This window comes from Andrographis paniculata, unplaced genomic scaffold, assembly GCF_009805555.1.
Source record: "Andrographis paniculata isolate CXL003 unplaced genomic scaffold, ASM980555v1 Contig36END, whole genome shotgun sequence".
NCBI lineage: Eukaryota > Viridiplantae > Streptophyta > Magnoliopsida > Lamiales > Acanthaceae > Andrographis > Andrographis paniculata.
The window spans coordinates 168,451-191,306 of record NW_026137569.1 but is presented as its reverse complement, the minus strand read 5'-3'; the positions used below and the strand labels follow the sequence as shown (position 1 = coordinate 191,306).

Here is a 22,856-nt window from a genome sequence, read left to right as displayed (position 1 = left end):
ATAGCGCCCACTTATTACATCAGTTCAGTAGATTGAAGCTTTACTCAAGATCTATGACAGTGTCTATCAGGAGATGGGTGATGAAGCTCCGCCTTTTCAGGCCTAAATGTGTGTACCGTACCAACATGACTTCGATCACTAGGAGATGTCGAGAATGCGCGCGATGAAGCAGATTGATGGGAACTTGAGAGTTGGTCTTAGGGGTCCCTGATTTACCTCCTTCCCATGCAGCCATGCTGCCTCCACTCTATTATTTAGCTCATCTCTCCGAATGTTGGGTTCTACTGCGTAGCATTTGACTGATGAAGGTATATATATGTGCTCCCTTTGTCTCTCAAACTGCCACAAAATGGAAACACACATTTATATGGATTGCAAAATTGCTGTTCTTATTGTAGACATGGAAGGCCAATGATCGATGATGCTCGGACAATACTTGGCTCAGAAAGCCCCCATCTGAAGGCTTCCTCGTTGCTATGCCTTCGCGCATGTACTCCTCTTCTGGAGGTGTGTACTTCATTTTCTTCCCGCTTTTTAGCCTCCATAAAATAATGCTACTGATCTAAACTATGTATCTGCTCAAGTTGTCATGTTCTTATTCTATTGGGTATTTGGATTTTGAAGTCTCAAGTCTTGTTGGAATGGTTAGACTGCATTAAAGGGTTGAGAAAATGTACATACTGTTTAATTCCAATGCTGACCCAAAACGATCTCCCTTGCTTCTCCAGTCCCTTCAAGAAGTTGCAACAGCGCCTCTTCATATTGTCTTGAAGTCTGTCCACCTGCAAATTCATTACATGCATTGTATCATGAACACATGCATCAGCGCAGAGATAATGAAGGTTACTGTCTTACTTTTGCTGACACTTCAATTTGAAGTTCAGCAGTATGCATCATCGACACCAGTCATATTGGAGGGGTGGCCCACTAATATCTAAAATTAGGGACAAAATTCCCTTGCAGATGTTCGTCTATACACAAGAAATTATTATAACTTGCATAAGCTAAAAATCAGAAGTTATTGACGAAGCAAGCTAGGCTTGTTCCTTCGATGCACTACAATATATATCAAAGCAGTGCTTTGCTGTGCTGTGCTATCCAAGACTTCCAAGAAAAACATACATAGCTCTACGTACAATTTCTTTGGTAGGAGGATGATAACCCCATTTTAGTTCTAAATCTTTCGAGCCCTGCTGTTCATATTCATTCGATCTTTGAAGGATCGTGGAGGCGACGAAGAAAAGCCAGACAGGTGCAGCTCAGCTTTGTCCTTGGTGAATGCTTTCTGAACTTCATCCTTGAGTTCCATAAAGCGTAATCGTTTCATCCTCTGCTCTTCATCAGTGCCCTTCTCAAGGTAGATTGCGTCCGGCAAGTCATCCTCCATGAACTTATCCAGTACCTGGGAGCAATTTGGGAAATACCGGTGCCCCAACTCAACTGATACCAATTTCAATAACAAAGTAAACATATATGTGTTGTAAGTTTGGGTAATTAATGTTGTTATGAAACTGCTAGATACTATCTATCAGTAGTTAGTGTCATCATTCTAACTTTAACTGTAACTCAAGACTTTACCCATTGTCATTATACCTGTTCTGGAGAGAGTCTCAATCCTTGCAAGAAGTCTTTTCTTTTGACTATGCGGTGATTCGTTTAAATCAACCTCCAAGTTCCCACTCGAACCTCTTGATGACAAGAGACCAGCAAGCCCTGATGTTGTCTCGGCATGTGCAATTTCCATAGCCAGCTTAGCTTCGGTTGGGAAAAACATCCGTGCAAACGACACTGTAGGACAGAGAAACAAATAAGAAAGTGATATTGCCACATTCCGATCCTATCAAAATATGATCTTGGGAAGGAAATAATTCAGGCACCTCGGTCTTCCAGGTAGAGAGATCTCACATACAAATCATCAGCCACGGCAAGGGACAGCATAGTATCCTCGGCAAATGGATTCCTGCTCATCTCCCTCTCCAACACATCAATGCATATCCGGTCATTGTTTGCTTCACACCCTTCCTGCCTTTTCATCTCATAATCCTTCGGCTTCGTCAACCTCCTACATATGCTAAGTGCATTTTGCCCCTCTGGTGTTAGATCTGAGGCAGATGCTCCCTTGGTCAGAAGTGAGACTATAATAGATGGTTCCTTACGCCTAGCAGCAATGTGAAGTACTGTATGTCCCCTTGTATTGCGTAAGTTGACATCCGCCAGACCTAGACTAAGCACCTCCTTCACTATCTTGGGATCACAGTAAGTAATAGCATAGTGCAGAGCAAAGGCCTCGTCTAAGGTCACCTCGGAATCAGTCAGAAGGAGTCTCACCAGTTCGACATCATCAGAGTCCAGTGCTTTGTGCATTCGCTTCACTTGCTTCTCACGCAAGTGATCGACTTGCGCTGCTGCATGTCTTTCATCTTCTGCCTGAGAATTCAGGCGGATCAATTTAATATCTGCAACTTCAGGGGGGATCTCTTTCTCAATAGCGATGTTCTCAAGGTCAGACTGAGCGACTCTATTAATGCACTGACAGCGAAGATGGCTTAAGCGGCAGTCAAAGGCAACAATAAGGATAGGGATAATGTCTTCCACAATTGCCTTGCCAGCCAAATTAAGAAGTCGGCGCTGCATTTTAGAGTAACATATTAAATTTTCATAAGTTCCATATGAAAGTGGTGGAGAAAAGCAAGATCTTTCTCAGCTAGAATCACATTTAACCATACCATTTTATCGAAAATAAAGATCTGCCTGGGCTTAATGCCTTATTCGTCGTAAGAAAATGTAGTAAGTCGGACATACATCAATAGAGTTACCTGAAAAAGTGACATGAGTTCGGCGACCTGAAAAACTGCGGATGCATACATTAACTCAACAGCAAAGTCAATAGCAGGTCTGCATCCATCATGTATGCACGTGCTATCGACGCAGGTTGACACCTCAGGTGGAGAGGGCTTAAGCCTTCCTGTGTACAAATAGCTCAAGACAATAACCAAAGCCTCATATCCAATCCTACCTTTAGGGGACAAATCTTCTATGGAATACTTTGGCTTTCCTTCCTTCCCAGCAGAGCCCTTATGATTTCTGAACAGATCATCAAAAAACTTGCTCCTCGCCGCTAAAATGCATCGGTGAATCCCAATGCTTTTGCCTTCTACCACAATATCAGCATCACTGAAATCACTGCCAGGTTCACAAAGGAGTTGCTCCAAACTATAACTCAGCTTCTTTAAGCTTATGACTTCAAGATTGTCGGATCCACCAGAAGCATAGACCTTATTATTGATTGATCCATTGGATAAATGAGAAGGCGAGGTGAAACTGATGGATGACGATGGTTCTGCAGAATTTTCCATTTCGAACCAACACTTTCCAAGAATTCTAAACTTTATGTCTGATCATCACCAAAAAAAAAAAAAAAAAAATCAAATCCACTAAACCCATGGAAGACGTTCTTCAAGAATTTTCAAGGCCGCATGATTCAGAATTCCTTCCCTTCCCATCAGACTCCACCAAGTAAAATTCCGACACACTTCAGCTTACCAATTGTAGATTAAAGTGATGTTTTTTTCGACATAATTAGACAACAATAGCAGCAGTACACACAAACTGGCTGTCATGCTCACGGCGCCCATTGAACCAAAAAAACTCACCCATCTGTAAAATTAAACCGACTGTTCAACACTCAGTAGAAGTTACAATCAATCAGCATAGAAGAAGAAAAGAACTGAATTGAAAGTTGAGAGAGAGAAGGAAATTAGAGCGAAAATATAACAAGAAAATGATTCCTTTTGTCGAGTTTCGGCATCTACACGACGAAAGAAAAACTTACCAAATTGAACAAGCAAACTGAATCCACAGAAGGTTGCAGCTTCAGAGCAGAGCAAGAAAAGAAAAGCATCAGAATAGAGATCCAGCACGAGCCATATTCAAGAAAACAAATTAAAAGTGTCGCTGGAAGATGGTCCCATCCACAGTATTGAGTTAGAGTCGAGTCTCTCAAATCAATTACTTGGAAGGTTCGCGATGGGAATCAATAAAGAAGGACAGTGGAGCACAAAAGTCATCTACTTTACGGTCACGATGCGATTCAACGGTGGCTGGGGGCGAGGTGCGATTCCAAGCCCAAATCCTCCCTCACCTAACTCACGTAGAGATAGATGTCTGTCAAGCTTGGAAATGGAAATTAAACACGGTCAATCGCCTCAGAGTGATCAAGCTTGCGTTTTTTTGAGTCTTTTTCTATGACATGTTAATTAATACACGTTGATGGGGACAATACAAAGAAAAAGTACAAGTGGAATACCCAAGCCCAAGTGGTTGGCGGGTTGCTGCTGCTGCTGCTTATCTTTGAAGCTTGAAGGAGTGCACTGTGAATGGATTCGGTGGAGAAAGCTGGCCAGTACGTCGGCAAGTTGCAGATGCTGAAGTGGGTTCGTGTGACGCTCACAATGAGATCACGTTTCCCATGTCGGCTTTGCTCACCATCCTCACTACGTCGTCATTGCCTGCGTCATCTTCTCTGTACACGCATCTGTATTTATTTATTATTATTTAGCATGTGTGTTGGGAATGGGAACTATGAAGGAAGGTCGGCGATGGACCCCACATGAGACCGACTACTATTAATTTAATTTTACTAGCAAGTACTATTTTAATACTAGCAAAGGAGTGGTGGTGACTGTATTCTAGTATTTTTCTTTTTTGACCAAAACCCAATTTAATCTTCATTTCATATGTATGTATATTTTTATAAATGTGTTAAAACAGAATATGGTTTTTAAATTAATTACTTGTAAATATATATATATGTAAATTTCAGTGTATTAAAAGTATAGATAAACACACGTGTGAAGTTTAAGTATATACTTGTGGTATGAGAGAAAGTGTTGTGAGCATTTGATTGGTGCGCTGTTACTTTACTTACTAGTGACAAAGTGATTATGATTATTATTATTATTGTTATTGTGATCTTCCCAAGGAATCTATTTGATTGTGTATGATGTATGTATTGTCATTGCAAATTATTCAAGTCAATGGCCTCCTTCCCATTCGAATAAGCCCAGCCCAGCCCAGCCCCTTCCTTTGAATGAATAAATGAACAATAAACAATACTTCACTCATCCATCCAATACAATGTACAGAAATCCTTTTAATAATCAAGTAGCAGCACAGCACAGGACTGCACGTGAGAATCGTGTAGAGATTATGTGTGTGTATGTATGTTGATTGTGATTAACCAAGGGGGAAAGTGGAAGAAGATGTAAGGAAGAGAATCAAGAAACCGAACGTGAGGATGAGGAGATGGATGGATGAATGCTTATCCGATCATCTTCTCTATCCCATCTCATCTCCCCTGTTTTGTTTTACTATATTGTTTGTTTGGTGTCATCTATCTCACTCATGGTGATGGTGTGTGTAGCTTATGTATGTGTACGAAATAAAATCTGCGTCACTTTCTCCTCTTTTCCTACAGCTACAGTGGTGCCCAATAAAACAAACCGCATTATTATTATTATTATTATTATTATTATTATTCATGCATGCATCCCATTACTTACTTGCCCTTTTTTTGTTTCTCTCTTTTTCATTATCATTACTATTATTGCTAATTGCTATAGACATAGACATGTCAGGGCTGGAAAGTAAGCAAGCGAGCACACAAAGGCAAAGCCATGTATACACTTATTTAGTACTATTACCCTTACCAGGAGGGATAAGGCAACCTTTCTAGCTTTTCCTTTCCAACTAAGCTAATCATTGCCTCATCATTATTTATTTATTCATTCATTCTGCAAATTCTCAATTCCCCAAAATTAGATTTGATCTGATCTGATGGAATCTTTTGGAAATTGCAGATGGGACTGATGAATGAATGAATTAGGGTAGGCAGCCAGCCAGCCATTCTTGGGAGCTCCTGGACCCCGGGTCACCCCTCCCCCTCAATTCTTGTAGTGGTCTGGTCTGGTCTTGTAAATGTAATGTGGGGCAGGGGGCTTCTCTTCACTTGAACAGCAGCAGCTAGGCTACGAAGCATCCCATCTTTTTCTTTTCCTCTCTCTCTCTCTCTGTCTCTGTCTGGGTTAGGAGTGTAGTGGATGCACATGTAGATGTAGTCCAGGACAGACAAAGCTCCCTCCATATGTCGTCCACATCGGTCTTACTCTTACTTGTGACAGACATGCAATATAATATATATATATATATATAGTTATCTCCTGCAGCTGCTGCAGCCTGCCTGCCAAGTGCCACCGGTGCAGCGCACTCACACTCCACTGTATTGCCTTTCTTTCTGAATTTGAGTTCGACATATATTCCTTTTTATCGCCCGCTGCTACCGTGCCCACTACTTCCCTCCCTTGTCCAAATTACATTGCTCTACTTTCACTGGTTGGATTCTGCGGTGAAATATCTTCTAGCAGTTTGTGAGTGACTGATTGAGTGAGTGCGGTAAATTATTGATGTGTATTTTGGATTTAGAGGAGGAGGGGCGAGGGGGATCAACAACCCTAACCCTAACCCTAAGCCGAAGCCATTCTTGTCTTTATTTCCCGATACTTGTTGGCTGGCTTCTTTTGTTTGTTGTCTTTCGCGCTTCCAAGACCATGTCAGTGAAGAAGAACCTTCACACTATCAATCCTTCTCTGCTCCATATCCATTCTTCCTATGGCTTCCCTCCATAAACTGCTGTCCGATGATGGCTTTGAGTCCACGACCCAACCCCAACCCCTACCCGCCCAGAATAAGAAGAAGAACAACAACAACAAGGAGAACAAGGACCTGCACCACATCAACTTCAACTTCAAAGATAGGGGCAGTGCCCGTGAACTGGACACCGTTGCGCTGCCTATTTACATCTGCCATGACCGCCGGAGCTTTGACTCTTCCTGGAAAACCGCTGAGAAAAAAGCGCTTTCCATTAAGAGCTCTTCCCTGTTTTGGTCGAGGAGACGACAAGGCACCAGCTCTGACAAGTCCAAGTCCAATTCCAAGCTTTCTGCTGCTGTGGGAAACCCCAGGAGAGACGAACCGGCCATCGATGATGCTGCCATCAAAGCTGTCATCTCTATTCTCAGCGGCTATATCGGCCAGTATTCCAGAGACAAGGGATTTCGGAGAAGCATCCGGGACAAGTGTCGAGCCTGCATCGACAAGACTAGTAGGAGAAAGCATTCGGAATCGGGAGAAATTTTCACTCACTTGGAAGTAGGGATTCAAGGAGTGGATAGAATGGTTGAAAATCGAGGCGCCGCCAAATCAGAGATGGATTTAGAGTCCCTCCAGCAATCAATCAAAATTCTCAAAATCGTAGTGGATTCAGCCGGAGTATCCAGCGATTCAACAGTCTGCAGGAAACCCGATTCGTTTCTCGCGGCCTGTGCGCACCTCTACTTATCGATCGTCTACAAAATCGCCAGAAATGATAAAATCTCTGCCGGCCACCTTCTGCAAGTATTCAACGAGGCTCCAAATCTCGCTCGGAAGCATCTGCTGCCAGAGCTTTGGGAGCACTTCTTCCTTCCCCATCTTCTTCATCTCAAGATTTGGTGCAATAAAGAGCACGTTTTTCTTGCAAATTCTGGGTACGAAGATAAGGCCAGAAGGATCAAAGCCTTGAAGGCGCAATACAGCGACAGCATGGATATCGGTACGGCACAGTTCGCTTCATACTACATGGAGTGGCTTAAAGTTGGGGCTCAAGCACCTTCTGTTCCTACAGTGCCTGTGCCATCCAAGCCACGCTCAAGAAGACACTCTGCAGACTATTCTGCTCCCTATCGTGACTCCAGCAACAAATCGCTGTGAGTTTTTTGATCCAGCTTTGAAGATTGTAGTCTCCTATGACTATCGCCGATCAATTTTTCAATAATTTCTTGCTATTTACAGGTATCAGGCCGTTTTTGGCCCGAGTCTCAGAGGTCGGTCCATGGAATTGGGCAACGGGAATGGATCCCCGGAGTTTACATGGGATGCAGAGGTGGAGGAAAGAGCACGCCATGGCAGTGCAGAAGATGATGTGATCAAAGTGAGTAAAGTTTATAATTAATTACCATACATTTCCAGGTTAAGTAGCAATATTTCCCTTTCAATTTGACAGAAGAAATCTGTGGCTCAACGTCGGAGAATGTCATCTAGTCAATCTGACGGAATACTACAGAAAGCTGAGTTATGGCCGCCGGATGGCCGAAAATCTGATTATTTCAGATTTTTAGGTTGTCGGACGGAGCCTGTAGAGTGCTTGGTGCAGGAAACCTATCTATCCAACGAAGATAAAATCCAGCATGACGAAAGTGATCGCCATTACCAATTGGGCAATGCATCTAGCGCCATTGCGACCATATGCTCCTCGGAAAGCCTAAGTGAATGTGAACTGGCGATCCGTGCACTGAGTGAAGCTTGGTTGGAATCTCATGGAGATTGTAGAATTGAATCTGCATTATCGCAGGCCAAGGTAATACAGGGTATAATGGAGGTCCTATATGTGTCTCACGATGATGAAATTTTGGAACTGGCAGTTTCGATCTTGGCAGAACTTGCAAACAAGAGTAAGAAGAATAAAAAATGCATATTGAATTCAGACCCAAAGCTTGATGTTTTGTTAAGATTACTGAAGAGTAGCAGCCTATTCCTGAAAGCTGCAATTCTACTTTACCTGGTGAAACCAAGGGGGAAGCAGATGGTCTCAATGGACTGGATTCCACTAGTTCTTCGAGTGTTGGAATTTGGTGATCAGTTGCAGACTTTATTCAGTGTGAGGTGCAGCCCGCATGATGCAGCGTATTACTTCCTACACCAGCTTCTAACCGGTTTTGATGAGGACAGAAACACAGCAAATGCTAGACAGATCATTTCACTTGGTGGATTGAGCTTGCTGGTGAGAAGAATGGATTATGGGGATGCATCAGAGAAAGGCAAGGCTGCTTCTGTCCTTAATTATTGCATTCGAGCGGATGGAAGCTGTCGCCATTACTTGGTGAAAAACTTGAAGAAAGATGCTATTCTATCACTGCTGGTGCTGGGAAAGCAGTCCAACTCTCATGGGGATGCTCTGCTACTATTGACAGAGTTGCTGTGCCTTAACAAGTAACTTCCCTGAAACTACATTTCCTTGCCTTCGTGCAATGCTATTATTTTTAAGTACTTTTGTAATGGATTGACTTGACTGGCATTGTGGCAGGAGAAACCAGAGAATGGAATTCTTAGCGGGGCTGAGAAAGGGGTGGGACTGCTTAAACACCATGCACATTTTCTTGCTTCTCCTACAAAAGGCGTCGCCAGAAGACCGGCCCATCGTTGCTGTTATACTACTTCTGTTAGAACTTGTGGTTTGTTTTCACAGCCTTGACGTGTCGTTGTTATATGGGATCCACATTGACAGCCAAGGAACATAATATTATTTTCTTTGATGCTATCAGGGCGATCCTCCAAAACATAGTAGTGTATTCATAGAAGAGGCAATGGATGCAATAGTAAAAGCCCTGGCTTGTTGCGTGCTGGATGAAAAGGTTCAGGAGCAGTCAGCAAGAGCTCTCTTGATTCTTGGAGGGCAGTTCTCGTACACTGGAGAACCTGAGGTGGAGAAATGGTTGCTGAGGAAAGCACACTCAGATGAATACCTGGAAACTTGGTCGGGCAAAAAGGATACTTGCAACAGCAGCAGCCAAGACCTGAGCTTGCCGCAGGTAAAATAACAAACTCATTCCATATATATATATATAACAATTAAAAAACATGTGCTGATCATATCAGAACGAGGAAGACAAGTGGCAATTAAAAGCAGCAAGGCTGTTGCTTAACCATGGAAACAAGAGGCTACTAACCGCTCTTTCGGATTCAATAGAGAATAGCATACCACGACTGGCGCAGGCAAGCTTGGTGACCATTAGTTGGATGAGCTGTGGTCTCAATTCCCTTGGGAATAAAGAGATTCACGATGCTGCGTGGTCTATCCTTGCACCGAAACTGATAGCAAGCTTGGATGAGAAGGCCACTTTGGAGGAGAAGAGTCTAGCTACATTCGCTTTGCATAATCTTACAAAGGGCACAGGTATTCCGAATTTGCTTCTCTTGCACAACTACTTCAATTCCTTGAACAAAATCAAGATAGTTAGTTAGTCAGGCAAATAAATGTTTGGTGTGGCGGTGCAACAGATCGCAATTGGGGACTATCCTGAGTTGCCGATACCCTTCACAAGCTCTCCACCGTGACATGGGCTGGGCAGCTAGGGAACTAGCTCTGGAAGTTGCAGCCTGCAGTTCATTGGATTATACCACCAACACTCCTTAATCAGGGAATACGCTCTTCATTTGCATATATACATAGAGAGAGAGATATATTGTTCAACTATTAGTTACAGAGTCTATTTTTAGAGAGTGAGTGCATTAGCATTGTACAGAAACTGGTGCTGATCAGCAGATTTTGGTGGGCACGGATGAATGTAATGGCGTGAGCATTTATTGCTTTCTTTCTTGGGTGAGCCAAGCAGACATTGTTGGGCCCTTGGTGGAGTTTTAAGTAGAAAGAGCAGCCTTTGTCGGGTGATTCAAGTCTGACAGAAGTACTAGGCCCATCCATGTATATCTGATTAGATTATTAGATAGATGGATTGATAGGGCCATTGGAATGAATTTTGCAAGATCATCTATTTATCTGTCTATCTATCTATCTATCAGAGCAGCAGGTGAGATCGGTTCATAGGATAGAGTAGACAGTTTCTGACAGCGATGATGAGATGACCACACCCTTGAGCAAAGGCGGGGATGAAGTCCTCATTCAGCAACATGGTCATCATCTATCTAGCTAGCTGATGCTCTTTTTTATCTGTCAGGAATCTGTCCACTGTCCACAGTTTGTTTGTTTGTTTGTTCCCACCTGATGATCTGATATGACCCGACCCGACCCGACCCTATGACACTCTGACAGTATTTCTTCACTTGGCGTTTGTCTTGTCTTTTTTAATGTGTGGGGGTGGGGTATATGAATACTTTATTTTTTGCAGTAGTACGTGACTGCAGTTGCTTTTTTTCTCATTTATCGACGTCTTCTTTTAAGTCAAGACTCCACATTTTCCCTTCTCCGGATACTTAACGCTTCTAATTACTCGCCAGCCTGGCCTCATGCTTGACCTGGAACAACTGGAAGTGAAAACACGGATGAGATTGAGATTGAGATTGAGATTGAGATTGAGATGCAGCAGATACCTCATAATAATCAATCTTATTAGATTATTCTGTATTCCAATTGCCCCTCTTAATTATAGTATTTAATCATCAATTTCAGAAATATTAATTAATTTAGAAAAAGATGCGGAGAGAGAGAGAGAGAGAGAGAGAGAGAGAAGAGAGTGGTTAGCAGCAGATTGTAGTATTTTATTTTACCATTACTGTTTCTTCCATCAATAAAGAGGCGGCGCCATTCATCGGAGCTTGCTTTCAATGAAGCCTTAAATATGCCCTCTCCCTCCCTCTGCCGCCCGGATATGCTGTTTCTTTCCTGGCCCAAGGTTTCCGTGAGTTGTCGTGCTTGAATTTCGGGCGTTTCATTTTCGCTTTCCCATTTCGAGAGTATCACTCTTTTTCTGGCTTGCTTTCGGCGCAAGATAATTTGGGGGCTTTCTTCATATTTCCGATTGCCCTCTGCGCAGCTCAGTTAGTAAATCGCTTGTCGAAAAGATCTGATTTTTTCCACTCTTGACGGTTTTGTGAGGCACTGCATTGACATTGACCCTTCCCTCACACACTGACGCATATCTTTGGATTGCATGCATCAACGGGTGTTTCTGGGCAAGAGGATGATGGGATTGGTGTTGAAGATTTGTTGAGCTACAACGGATGGAGGGTGGAAGACAGAAGAAATCTGCTTGTAGGTACCCTGCCGCTCAATTGTTTTGGATCTTGATTGCAAACATCGATGTGATGTGGATCTATGAGTGTTTATCTGTTGACCTATAAATGGTCGTTCGTTTCTTCTACTGGTTTTCGATTATCTATATTAGTTTTGAAATTGATCGCCTGCTTTGTCTTTCTTTGCGTTGCCAGTTGAGGGTAATGCAGTCCTGGATTTTCAATGATCAATTGGCTGAAATCGGTTTGTGAGAATGAAGTTGTTGGGCACAAGGTTGAATTGGATTGGTTTGTTCAGCTTCTTAATGATCTGATTTAGTAACCAGCGGAGGATCTCAAATGGACTCGAGGAATTCTACTCCTTCAAGATTCTTTGGACGGTATTGGGATTCTCTGGCATGCAAATGTGTTATCTTTGTTATGATCGTTTTGGTTTTTAGAGCATTTTGCCTTCCTAGTTATTCTGGATATGGTGGCACCGGACAGACCAAATTATTTACTTTCATCAATCAATCTCCTGCTTCTATTACAAAGCAGGTTCAGGGTGAAAAAGTAAAGTTTTTGGAGGTTCCTCAAATTGTGTGGGGATTGAATAATCAAAAGATTGCATTTGCAAGAGCTTGTTTAACTGCAAGAATGCTGAACCGAACTCTTTTGATGCCCAATTTGAGTGCCTCCCTATTCTACAAAGAAGTTGAACTGCTGAAGCCCATTTCATTCGAGAAGGTGTTCCAGTTTGATAGGTTTAATTCGCATTGCAAGGGATTTGTCCAATTGGGTCGTTATGGGGAAGTTTCAAATGGTACTGACATCATGGAGCTGCAAAAGGGAAGCGGGAGAAGATGGACGATTGAAAAAGATTTGGATCAGTTGAGAATGTTCAACAAACATCCATTGGATCAATATGAAATCATTAGAATAGTTGGCAAGAATCCTTTTTTATGGCGTGATCACTGGCCAGTTAAAGATTATGCCAAGGTCTTTCAGTGCTTGCTCTTGGTGGAAGAAATATCCCGGGAAGCTGATAAAGTTGTTACACGGATTAAAGAAATTGGTCTTGAAGAAAGACGAAAAGCGCATTCACCCCAAAACGATCTCAATTTATCTTTAGAACAAGGGCCGTATGTAGCAGTTCACATGAGAATTGAGAAGGACTGGATGATTCACTGCAAGAAACTGGAGCAGAGATTAAGCACAAAGCAAATTTGTAGCAGCAAGGAACAGATCATGCAAAGAGTGGGAAACATCCTTCGCCTGAAAGCCAAAATTCCAATTGTTGTTTATCTTGCAGTTGCTGATGACCTTCTTGAAGATAATTCTGTAGTCAGTGGTTGGAATGAAGGATTGCTTCCTTATGAGAAGAAAAGGCTGGGGGTCTTGGACATATATAAGAAACACCCCTATTTGATTCAATCAGCTATTGATTATGAAGTGTGCTTGAGAGCTGATATGTTTGTGGGGAACAGCTTCTCAACTTTCTCGAGCCTCATTGTTCTTGATAGAACTCAGAAAATGATAGCCATGGGCATTACCGAACTCTGCGGAATGGATGTTAGATGGCCTTCCTATGCCTACAACATAGGAGATGAATCTGGTGGTCCGCATCCATGGGCAACCAATATGTCTGATTTGAGCCTCCAAGCAATTAGTTATGGTACAAATAATATCTCTTGCAGTTAATTATTTAGTACAATTTTGACATTATAGTCTCAGGTCGTTTGCACAAATGTAGCGCGTGATTGGGTGTTGGGGGATTCATAGGTTTTATTTTCTATACCTGTTGGATTTTCTCCGCATTTTTGGATACTTTGTGTGTGAAGTACTGACTGATGACAGTTTGTTGATCATTTGGGTTCCAGATGATATCACTGATTATAGTCATTGGTAATGTGTAGTGTGATGATGATTTATTTCTGTTCATGATCATCAATGGGTAAAAGGGATGTTGATAGAGAGAGAGAGAGAGGTGAAATCAAAATCTTGGATATGCTCTGCTTTTTTCAATGTCAGCTGCAACAAGTAACAGTTGTGTTCTTTCATTACTCAGAAAAAAAAAAAAAAAAAAATTAAAATTGCTTAGCAGCAAAGAAGTATGAGAGTGAGATGGTAGCTCCATTGCATATTTCTTCTCAATCAAAGAATTTGAGAATTCCATGCATGCATCATTAGGAGTGAGTTAAGGCTAGGCCCAGAGAGCCACGAGGGCCATAAAGCCCGCCCCGAGGAGCACATCCAGTAGAGCCAGGGCGTGGAGGCGCAGGCTCCTGTGCATCCGGTTGCTCAGGAAGTTGGCGGCCAGCAGGTCCACCAGCGCGGTGTACTCCAGCAGCCCCGCGGAGCAGGTGTCCAGCAGCCCCACCATGATGAGCGCCGTGGGGCTGCTCTCGCTGTACACCTTGGACAGCGCCATCCCCAGGGCGATCCCGGACGGCGTGGTGATGGAGAAGAAGGCAACCATGATGGACGTCACCCAGGCTCCGTAGTCGGCCTGCAAGATGCTGCCGCCCAGGCCCATCCCCTCGAAGAATTGACGGAAGCAGAGGGCGATCAGCAGCGGCCTCAGAGTGCACACGCTCTCCGAGGTCCTGTAGGACACCCCTATCACCACGGAATGCACCACGATCCCCACCTCCAGTACCTGTATATACAATATATATATATATATATGTATCCGAGTGAGTGATGAATTCCGAATTGCTTGCGATGCAGTAATAATTAACTTACCTGTGCAACTATGCGATAGCGGATCAATTGATGATCGGACGAAGCACCGCCGCCATCCAGGGTACCAAAGCCGACTACACGGCCGTGGCCGTGGCCGTGCCCGCGGTGTCCGACAACATCTAGACCCGCCCCGCCCCTGCCGTGATCGCCTTTCCGGGCCAGCACTCGACGCTTGTAGAAGCTCATGGCGAAAGAGTCGATGGCCAGAGTGAAGAGCGCGGAGAGCATGAAGACTAAGGCCGAGAAGGGGAACTTCTTCCAGGGCTTCTCGGGCAGGCAATCGGAGCCGAGGCTGTCCATGGAATCCGGCAGGACGTGCATGCATCCCGTGGCCAGGATCACCCCCGACGCGAAGCACTTGATGACCAGGAAGACGTCGCGGTCGGGGTGCAGGCTCGGCACAGACCGGGCGAGGATGGGGAGCGACACACCCACCATACTGGTTACCAGAATTGCAGGAATCGCAATGAGTTTGAGCTTGAATGCCTCCGACTGGTTGCGGCATCCATCGGCGACGGTCTCTGACCCGCAGTCCACCACGGCGGAGGCCTGCAGGATGATCATGGAGAAGAGAGGCACTAGGAACATCAATGGACGACCGCCATTCATCGTTGCCGATGATCAGGAATTGCGACGGTCAGTTAGCAGCATTACAGACCTGCATAGCGGAAATGGTAGGTATGTATTTTCAGAAATTGAAATGTTCAGCAATAATGTAATTCTTTTTCAAGAGAATCTTCATATACATAGTGAGGGATTAATTTTGATAATAATTATTAAGCCTTTGTTTGGCTTTGTCCGGTTGTGAGTTTTTTTTTTTTTTTCTAAAATATTTTTCCACCAAAAAGATAAACTCAAATACTTATATATTTTTATTTGTTATATTATACTATTAGTATCATTACATATTTATATTATATAATATAAAATAAATGTTTTATTGTTCGAAAAGGAAAAAATCTATTATTATTATTTTTTTTTTTTAAAAAATACAAAATTCATAATAAAATTTGGCAAAAGGTTGTTGTTATACGGAGGATCCAGCCTGACAGAGCAAAAACAAAAAAAACTCAATTGGCATATCACGTATGTCTGCTTCAGTATTCATCGTCATCGTTATTACTATTGGTATTATTTATTTAGTTTATAATCTTGAAAGTTAAATAAATAAAAATACGTTAAAAGTGGAAATGAATGTGGGTGTGGTTGGGCTGGGCACGTTAAAAAAGTCTTAATAATATTGTTATGGTTTTTTATATAACAACATTGTGAGCTGAGAAGGCCCGGCCCATTCGTCTAAGTCGAGCCCATGGGCACGAATGAAGAGGATAGATAGATATGTGTGTGAGTGTACGGAATTAATTACTTATTTAGTTGGGCCTGAGGAGAGGAGTGGTGGGTCACTTGTTGGGCCGCCCCAATGGGAATGGGTATGGGTATTATTAATGAAGACTCATCAGTTTTAGTTTTGCAGCTCCGACACCAATTCCAACTCCAACTCCATCTCCATCTATCTATTTGTTTGTCAGCACAGCACAGCTCAACTGATGCTCATCAGATTCAAACCGGAATCACCTCCTCTGTGTCCCCCTCCCTCCCTCCCTCCCGTACCTTGAAAACAAAGCCCCACTCCACTCCACTCTCCCGTGCTCTTTCCTCCTAATTCTCGCATTGCGCTTCCACTTTATACTTCTCTCTTACCTTTGCAAATAATTAATATGAAAATGGTGGACAGCAGCGAAGAAGAAGATGACTTCCCTTCCATGGAAAATGTCACTCCGCAATCCAAGATCGACACTCTCTATCAGTCCAAAACCGAAAAGGTCTCGCTCAAACTTTGACGCCTTTTTAACCTGCTCTTGCTCTTGCTCTTGCTCAACTAAGGGATGCCCAATATTAGGGCTACAGAAATTCTGTGTTTATTACTTCTATTGCTCAATTTTCTTTTCCGAGTGTGGATTCCTTTTGCCTTTCGTATATTAATTACACTTCGCTTACGAACCTGTCTCTTGAGTTTAGCTGATAGCTTCACTTCAATTCACTGCGCTACTTAGCAAGCATCGCTGTTGTTCTGTTATGGATCTCTTCTTTTCATCTCCTGTCATGACATGCTTTTCAAGTTTGCATTATTATGTAGGGAATCAGAAAGATCTGTTTTGAGCTTCTGGATTTGAAGGATGCCGTTGAGAACTTGTGCAGCAACACACGCACAAAGTATTTGGCTTTTTTGAGGTAAGAGAGAAAGCTTGTCACAGTTTGCTTGATGAGTTGTAATCACGAAGAAAGGGTGTAGAGCATGCATTTGTCGATTACTTGGGTTACCATAATCTCTTATGTATGTGAATGGAATAACAGAGAATACACATGCCTGCGCTAAGATCTGTATGAAAGGATTCTGAGTTAACTCAAAAAGTAAATGCGGCCAGTGCATTTTCAGCTATGAAATGGCACTGTATTCTCTAATTAACATTGGTTGATTCAATTTAAAACTCTGTTGCGTTCATCTTTCCCTTGAGAACCTGCAAGCCCATTACCATAGTGATCTCAGTTTTCTGAGATTCATTTTGGACACTAAGTATACTGTACTTCTGTTAAAAGCCCTTTCTGCATTAAAGTTTGCTAATTCTTTGCAACTCAAGGCATTCGGAAAATTGCAAATTGTAAGCTGATGTGTTTACCATACCGATATAAGTGCATTAACTATCATCATATATATCTTGACATTATTGTCACTTGTCAGAAACTTATCTTCATGCAGTGGTCATACATTTATTTTATCCCTTCAACTACTATTTGTGGAATACATTTGCTTATAATTTTACAAATTTATTTGGTGGTTGGTTATTAAAGGCTATCAGATGAAGTAGTTGAAATGAAGCATGAGTTAAATGAGCTTGACAATCTTATTTCCAATCATAAGAATCTTGTGCGGGATCTGATGAGTGGCGTATTTCAAGAATTGGAAGAATGGAAGCAGGCTGGTGGTGTTGCCCTGGAAGCTGGTGGTGATTCTGATGCTTACGCACTTGAAAATATTTTCTCATCTGAAGTAGAGGATCAAAGAGTGCAATTTTTGGAGCATGTTGATGTTCTTCTGGCAGAACATAAAATTGAAGAAGCTATAGATGCAATTGATGCTGAAGAGCGAAATCATCCAGAGCTGAAAGGATCAGGGGACAAAGCAGCTGATGAAGGCTCCTCCTTTAAGGCTGCTTTATTGAAGAGAAAATCAATGCTTGAGAACCAGCTCCTTGAAATCAGTCAGCAGCCCTTAGTTGGTATTTTGGAGCTGAAGAAGGTGTTATCTGGTTTGCTGAAGCTTGGGAAAGGTCCTTCTGCACACCATATATTTCTGAAATCTTATGGATCACGCCTGCAGAGGAGCATAGAAGATTTTCTTACTTTATGTCCTTGCTATCCTGAAACATATCCAGCTACATTATCTAACCTTGTCTTCTCAATGATTTCATTGGCAACTAAAGAATCTGGCCTGATGTTTGGTGACAATCCTATTTATAGTAGTAAAGTCGTGCAGTGGGCGGAGTGGGAAATAGAATCACTGGTCAGGTTGGTTAAGGAAAATGCACTGCCTTCTGAGACGTCTTCTGCCTTACGTGCAGCAAGCGTATGCGTTCAGGCCAGTCTAAACCATTGCTCCGCCTTGGAAGTGCAGGATTTGAAACTAACGAAGTTGCTTCTGGTGCTTTTGCAACCTTATGTGGAGGAAGTTCTGGAATTAAATTTCCAAAGGGCCAGAAGAGTGGTTCTTGATTTGAATGGAGGTGATGAGAAGATTCCTTTATCTCCTCGCTTTGCATCTCCTCTTTCTACTTTTGCAGCTTCATCTGATCGCGTACTTGTTGATTGTGGAATGAGATTTATCTTTGTTGTCAAGGTGAGTTCAATGACTATTAGTTCTACTATGGAGCTGCTGCATTAAGTTGCTTGAGGTTGTGTCTCTTATATTGTAAAATTACTTCATTTTAATGAACATTGAAAACGAATTCAGTATTATGAATTAATAAAACAATTTAGCGAATTGTTTTCGTGTCTCATTTGGTCAAGTGCTTGTATGAGCGCAGAAGCTGTATACCCTCCGATATAATTAAATGTGTGGCATTAAGTAATCGATACAATTGAAGATTACCTGAATAGTATGTTGGAGTTGTTTTGAACTATGCAGACAAAATATGCTGTTCGACACTTACAAATCAGCAACTTAATCATCATGTCTGCTGTTGATAAGTGTTTAGTTTGCTGCACGACTATCTATGCAATTTAGTATCTAAGTGAAAATAAAAATAAAAAATAAAAAATCAGAGTTGTAGTGTTAGATTGGATTACTTGATGATTGTTTTCAAAGAAAATAATATTTTCTGGTATGTTGGCATTTCATATGATATGTTGTGTCGTTGTATTTCTTCAGGAAATAGTGGAGCAGCTAACTCGCCTGGTTATCGTGCATTTTGGAGGGAATATATTGACAAGAATTTCACAGCTTTTTGATAAGTATGTTGAAGTCTTGATAAAGGCCTTACCTGGCCCCACTGAAGATGACAATTTGACAGAACTAAAGGACTCTATACCTTTCAAAGCTGAGTCAGATTCCCAGCAGCTTGCATTATTGGGATCTGCCTTTACTATTGCTGAAGAATTGTTGCCTATGTTGGTGTCACGGATTTGGAATGTTTTGAATGAAAGCAAAGAGGCAGGAAGTGGACTTGCTGATAGTGTCTTGCCTCCTATAAATAGTTCTATTGACCTTAAAGATTGGAGACGGCAAATTCAGCATTCTCTTGACAAACTCAGAGATCATTTCTGTCGGCAATATGTTCTGAGTTATATTTATTCAAGAGATGGAGAGAGCCGATTAGACGCTCACATATATTTAGGTGGAAAAGGAAAAGATTTGATCCACAACCCTGATCCTCTCCCTTCATTGCCATTCCAGGTGTTTATCTTCTACTCCAATTTGCAGTCCCTCACGCCTGAATGACTGATTCCTTTTATTTTGTTTTCCGTTTTTTTGTATGTTTTTACTGTTGCCTTTGTCTTGGTGCATTCAACATGGATAGTCGTTAAATATGACAATACAATAATCAATCTTTCTATAATTTGTGGTTTGATCTGCTCTATATTTCTGAGCCTTCCTGTCTGTAGAACTGTTGAATGACTACTTAATATGCACCTTCTTTTGTTGTCTTTAGTATCTGCAGTGTGTAAAATTCAATTTCTCAGGAAAGATAAAATGATTTTCCACGTCGTATGTGATGCATAAATGATGTATAGTTTATTGAGCTGAGTAGTCAATTGCTCTCTGCAGGCACTATTTGGGAAGCTGCAGCAACTGGCAGTTGTTGCTGGAGACCTTTTGCTAGGAAGAGATAAAATACAGAAGGTTTTGCTAGCTAGGCTGACAGAGACAGTAGTGATATGGCTGTCAGATGAGGAGGAATTTTGGGGTGTTCTGGAGCACAATTCAGCTCCTCTTTGGCCAGTTGGATTGCAGCAGGTTTTTATATTATAAATCACACTCTCTTCTCTGTATGGGATTTTGTGACTCGTCTTACACAGTTGTGGGATTTGACAGCTGGTACTCGACATGCACTTCACTGTTGAAATTGCCCGGTTTGCTGGCTATCCATCTAGGAACATGCACAAGATATCCTCTGAAATAATTGCTCGAGCAGTCAAAGCGTTCTCGGCTAGGGGAGTAGACCCACAAAGGTAGTTCAACCAATTGCTGCTTTAGTTACTAGATTTGTTTATGTGTTGTTTAATCTATCAATTAACTTGTATTTTTGGCAGTGCACTTCCTGAGGATGAATGGTTTGTGGAGACTGCAAAAGGGGCAATTAATAAGCTTCTGATGGGGGGTTCCGGGTCGGATCCATCAGAGGTTGATGATGAGGAAGATGATGATGAGCACATAATCATGGATGATGAAGTTATCTCAGATTCTGATGATTCTCCTTCATCCCTCTCTTCAGTTGAAAGTGAGGAGTCATTTGCTTCTGCCAGAATGGAAGAACTGGATAGCCCCGTTTTAACTGATTCTGAGAATTGAGGCTGGCATTCAATTAGTTAAATTGGTATTACAGGAAAATATTGTAGCTTGATGCCCATGCCCTGAATGCAAAATTAATGAATACTGAAGTTAACTATGTGCAGCAGCAATGATTAGAAGTTATATTAAAAGGAAATACCATGCACAATTTATTATATTTCAATCATTTTCATTAACTTATCTCTCAATCATTTTTGTTTTTCAAAGGATGTTTAGGATTTCAAAATGTGGAAGGAACGAGTGGAACTAAGGAAAAGGTAGAGGATTCTCATGGGGGCGTCCTGGTAACTGTCTTCCTTACTTTTGTATCTTCAATTTTCTGTCTTGCGACTTATGAATACTTATACTTTAACATTCCAGGAGGCCATGACAGATTTGTACTTTTAAGTTTGTGTCGGCTGTGGACTAATTCAGATGGTTGATACTCTTGGCCATGCGCATTTAACCATCATGAGCCAATTTGACACTCTGGATGCAGCAATTATTCTTATTCCAAATTAGTTCTTTACTTGCTTGGTCTTCTTAAATATGCTACTCGTTTTTGTCATTTTTAACACAACTACTTTACTTGATTCTTTTCCTCCGCGTGAAAGTGCAAACCTGTATTCTCTGCGTGTCTTGTCCGTTTGCATCGTGACTATATATATTTAGGGGCAAAGAAGAAACGAGCACCATCCTCAAATTTACAAAGCCTTTTTCTCCACAACCTGCCTGCAATTGAAAATGGCAAAATCGAACCCACACTACCAAGGGAAAACTTTAATACCATTCACACCAGAGGTATTATTTAACTTAATTAACTACACTTTGTGTTTTTGATTTCTTGCATGGGTGATTTTATTTACTGTTGTCCTCTCTGGTCCTGGTGTAGGAAGGGGGAGCACGACAGTTGATCATTTATCCGAGAGACCTCAACATTGTTTGGGGTAGAGATTGTCGCTACTGGAATGCCCCCAAGTTGTGAGTTGATACTAACCTAACCTGTCTAGCTAAAAAACAAACTGTGTCTGTGCCGGAAGCAAGAATATTGGTAACACATAATATGTGCATGCTACTGGCTGACTACAGGAAGGAGGCGGCAGAATTGCTTCAAGTGTCTTGGTTAGAAGTCACTGGATCCGTGGACAACATCGATCCAGACAAGGCTTACGAGGTGGGGTTTGAGTTGGCGTTTACTGCAGATGCATTTGGATGGGGCAGCTCTCCTATTTTCATGATGGTCAAGCGAGGGAAGCAGGGGAAGTTTGCTTGGAAAAGGGAAATCCTAGACTCCAACCAAACGGAGCCATGTAGGTTTTGGAGCACATTGAAGGAGGCTGATGAGAAGACAAACCAGGATCCAGATTCAAGGAAGCTGTACTTTGGTCTGTATGAAGTGTGGAGTGGCAAGTGGAAGGGAGGTCTCCGGATCAACAAGGCGTACGTCAAAGAATTACCCAGAAAGATGGACAGGAACCAGCACACAGCTGACTCTCGAGCACAATAAAAATTCTTTATATTCAATGCATGCTCTCATTCATTTGACCCATACATACCAGAGATACTATACTGCTGTGATTGAAGCTGTCTAGTTGTAATGGGAGAAAATTCTCTCTTGTTTCCCTGCACCATAACATAATATATAGTCAATTGGTTTAAACACTTTGTTCATATCATATTCGGTGGGAAAACCAAAGCCAGAACACAAGTGCGCCCATGGATGGCTGACTGACCGACCATTAATAACAGGACAGTTAATCCAGTGATCAAACGGGGAGCTTCCCCGGAGCATTCTCTAATAGTAGTAATAATAATAATAATAATAAGCTAGTTATACATACATACGAAAAGAAAACTAGAGAAGAATATGGGTCTGAGTCTGATGCCATTCATTATTCTTAGTATTTAATTTTGTGGTGGGGGAATGGAATGTTCTTGGGCAGGGCATTTTGTGGAAGTGGGAAAAGATGTAAAAAGCACCAGGACACGCCCATACATACGAGAATCTGACTAGTGAAGAAAGATCGGTATCAGATGCTAAGTTAACATTTTGGGGCATCTGATTCCAGAAGGGTAAAAGGCAAAGACGATAACTACTTAGCACCAGATACTATGCTAAGTTCTCTTCTTTTTTTAGCTTATTTCACCTCACCTCACAACATTGTATTGTTTTGTAGCACAATCTCTGGTAAAGCACATATAGCATCTCCAAAGCCCTCTGTTTTAACAGCTGCAGAGGATG

General features: G+C 42.0%; 6 protein-coding genes across 9 annotated transcripts; 4 read left to right on the top strand and 2 right to left on the bottom strand.

The window, feature by feature from the left end:
• Positions 1 to 909: 909 nt before the first annotated feature.
• LOC127249927 (BTB/POZ domain and ankyrin repeat-containing protein NPR1) lies at positions 910 to 4,459 on the bottom strand. Of its 2 annotated transcripts, XM_051273011.1 has the most exons (6): positions 4,307 to 4,459; positions 3,833 to 4,172; positions 2,817 to 3,657; positions 1,878 to 2,628; positions 1,594 to 1,788; positions 910 to 1,440 (listed from the first exon to the last, which is right to left on the bottom strand). In XM_051273011.1, the coding sequence occupies exons 3-6, from the start codon at positions 3,354 to 3,356 to the stop codon at positions 1,175 to 1,177; spliced, it is 1,752 nt and encodes a 583-aa protein (XP_051128968.1). In that variant the 5' UTR covers positions 3,357 to 3,657; positions 3,833 to 4,172; positions 4,307 to 4,459; the 3' UTR covers positions 910 to 1,174. The 2 variants fall into 2 exon arrangements, with proteins under 2 accessions (XP_051128968.1, XP_051128969.1); XM_051273012.1 differs by lacking the exon at positions 4,307 to 4,459 and having other exon boundaries at positions 2,817 to 3,674; positions 3,833 to 4,279.
• A 1,416-nt stretch (positions 4,460 to 5,875) lies between these two features.
• LOC127249919 (putative E3 ubiquitin-protein ligase LIN-1) lies at positions 5,876 to 10,625 on the top strand. 2 transcript variants are annotated; one of them, XM_051272989.1, is made up of 7 exons: positions 5,876 to 7,802; positions 7,888 to 8,026; positions 8,102 to 9,084; positions 9,179 to 9,326; positions 9,417 to 9,683; positions 9,751 to 10,048; positions 10,153 to 10,625. In XM_051272989.1, the coding sequence occupies exons 1-7, from the start codon at positions 6,667 to 6,669 to the stop codon at positions 10,173 to 10,175; spliced, it is 2,994 nt and encodes a 997-aa protein (XP_051128946.1). In that variant the 5' UTR covers positions 5,876 to 6,666; the 3' UTR covers positions 10,176 to 10,625. The 2 variants fall into 2 exon arrangements, with proteins under 2 accessions (XP_051128946.1, XP_051128945.1); XM_051272988.1 differs by having other exon boundaries at positions 5,880 to 7,802; positions 8,099 to 9,084.
• A 418-nt stretch (positions 10,626 to 11,043) lies between these two features.
• On the top strand, positions 11,044 to 14,152 carry LOC127249934 (O-fucosyltransferase 23-like). Of its 2 annotated transcripts, XM_051273025.1 has the most exons (3): positions 11,044 to 11,863; positions 12,040 to 13,498; positions 14,014 to 14,152. In XM_051273025.1, the coding sequence occupies exons 2-3, from the start codon at positions 12,184 to 12,186 to the stop codon at positions 14,022 to 14,024; spliced, it is 1,326 nt and encodes a 441-aa protein (XP_051128982.1). In that variant the 5' UTR covers positions 11,044 to 11,863; positions 12,040 to 12,183; the 3' UTR covers positions 14,025 to 14,152. The 2 variants fall into 2 exon arrangements, with proteins under 2 accessions (XP_051128982.1, XP_051128981.1); XM_051273024.1 differs by lacking the exon at positions 14,014 to 14,152 and having other exon boundaries at positions 12,040 to 13,725.
• Positions 14,027 to 15,177, bottom strand: LOC127249669 (fe(2+) transport protein 1). Its single transcript, XM_051272601.1, has 2 exons — positions 14,569 to 15,177; positions 14,027 to 14,482 (listed from the first exon to the last, which is right to left on the bottom strand). The coding sequence occupies exons 1-2, from the start codon at positions 15,175 to 15,177 to the stop codon at positions 14,027 to 14,029; spliced, it is 1,065 nt and encodes a 354-aa protein (XP_051128558.1).
• An 883-nt stretch (positions 15,178 to 16,060) lies between these two features.
• Positions 16,061 to 20,798, top strand: LOC127249924 (exocyst complex component EXO84C). Its single transcript, XM_051273005.1, has 7 exons — positions 16,061 to 16,391; positions 16,706 to 16,800; positions 17,419 to 18,463; positions 18,995 to 19,519; positions 19,892 to 20,080; positions 20,159 to 20,295; positions 20,377 to 20,798. The coding sequence occupies exons 1-7, from the start codon at positions 16,287 to 16,289 to the stop codon at positions 20,633 to 20,635; spliced, it is 2,355 nt and encodes a 784-aa protein (XP_051128962.1). The 5' UTR covers positions 16,061 to 16,286; the 3' UTR covers positions 20,636 to 20,798.
• A 146-nt stretch (positions 20,799 to 20,944) lies between these two features.
• On the top strand, positions 20,945 to 22,274 carry LOC127249946 (protein PHLOEM PROTEIN 2-LIKE A9-like). The gene is made up of 3 exons (XM_051273045.1): positions 20,945 to 21,415; positions 21,507 to 21,595; positions 21,704 to 22,274. Exons 1-3 carry the CDS (start codon positions 21,359 to 21,361, stop codon positions 22,119 to 22,121), a joined length of 564 nt encoding a protein of 187 aa, XP_051129002.1. The 5' UTR covers positions 20,945 to 21,358; the 3' UTR covers positions 22,122 to 22,274.
• The last annotated feature ends 582 nt before the right edge of the window (positions 22,275 to 22,856 follow it).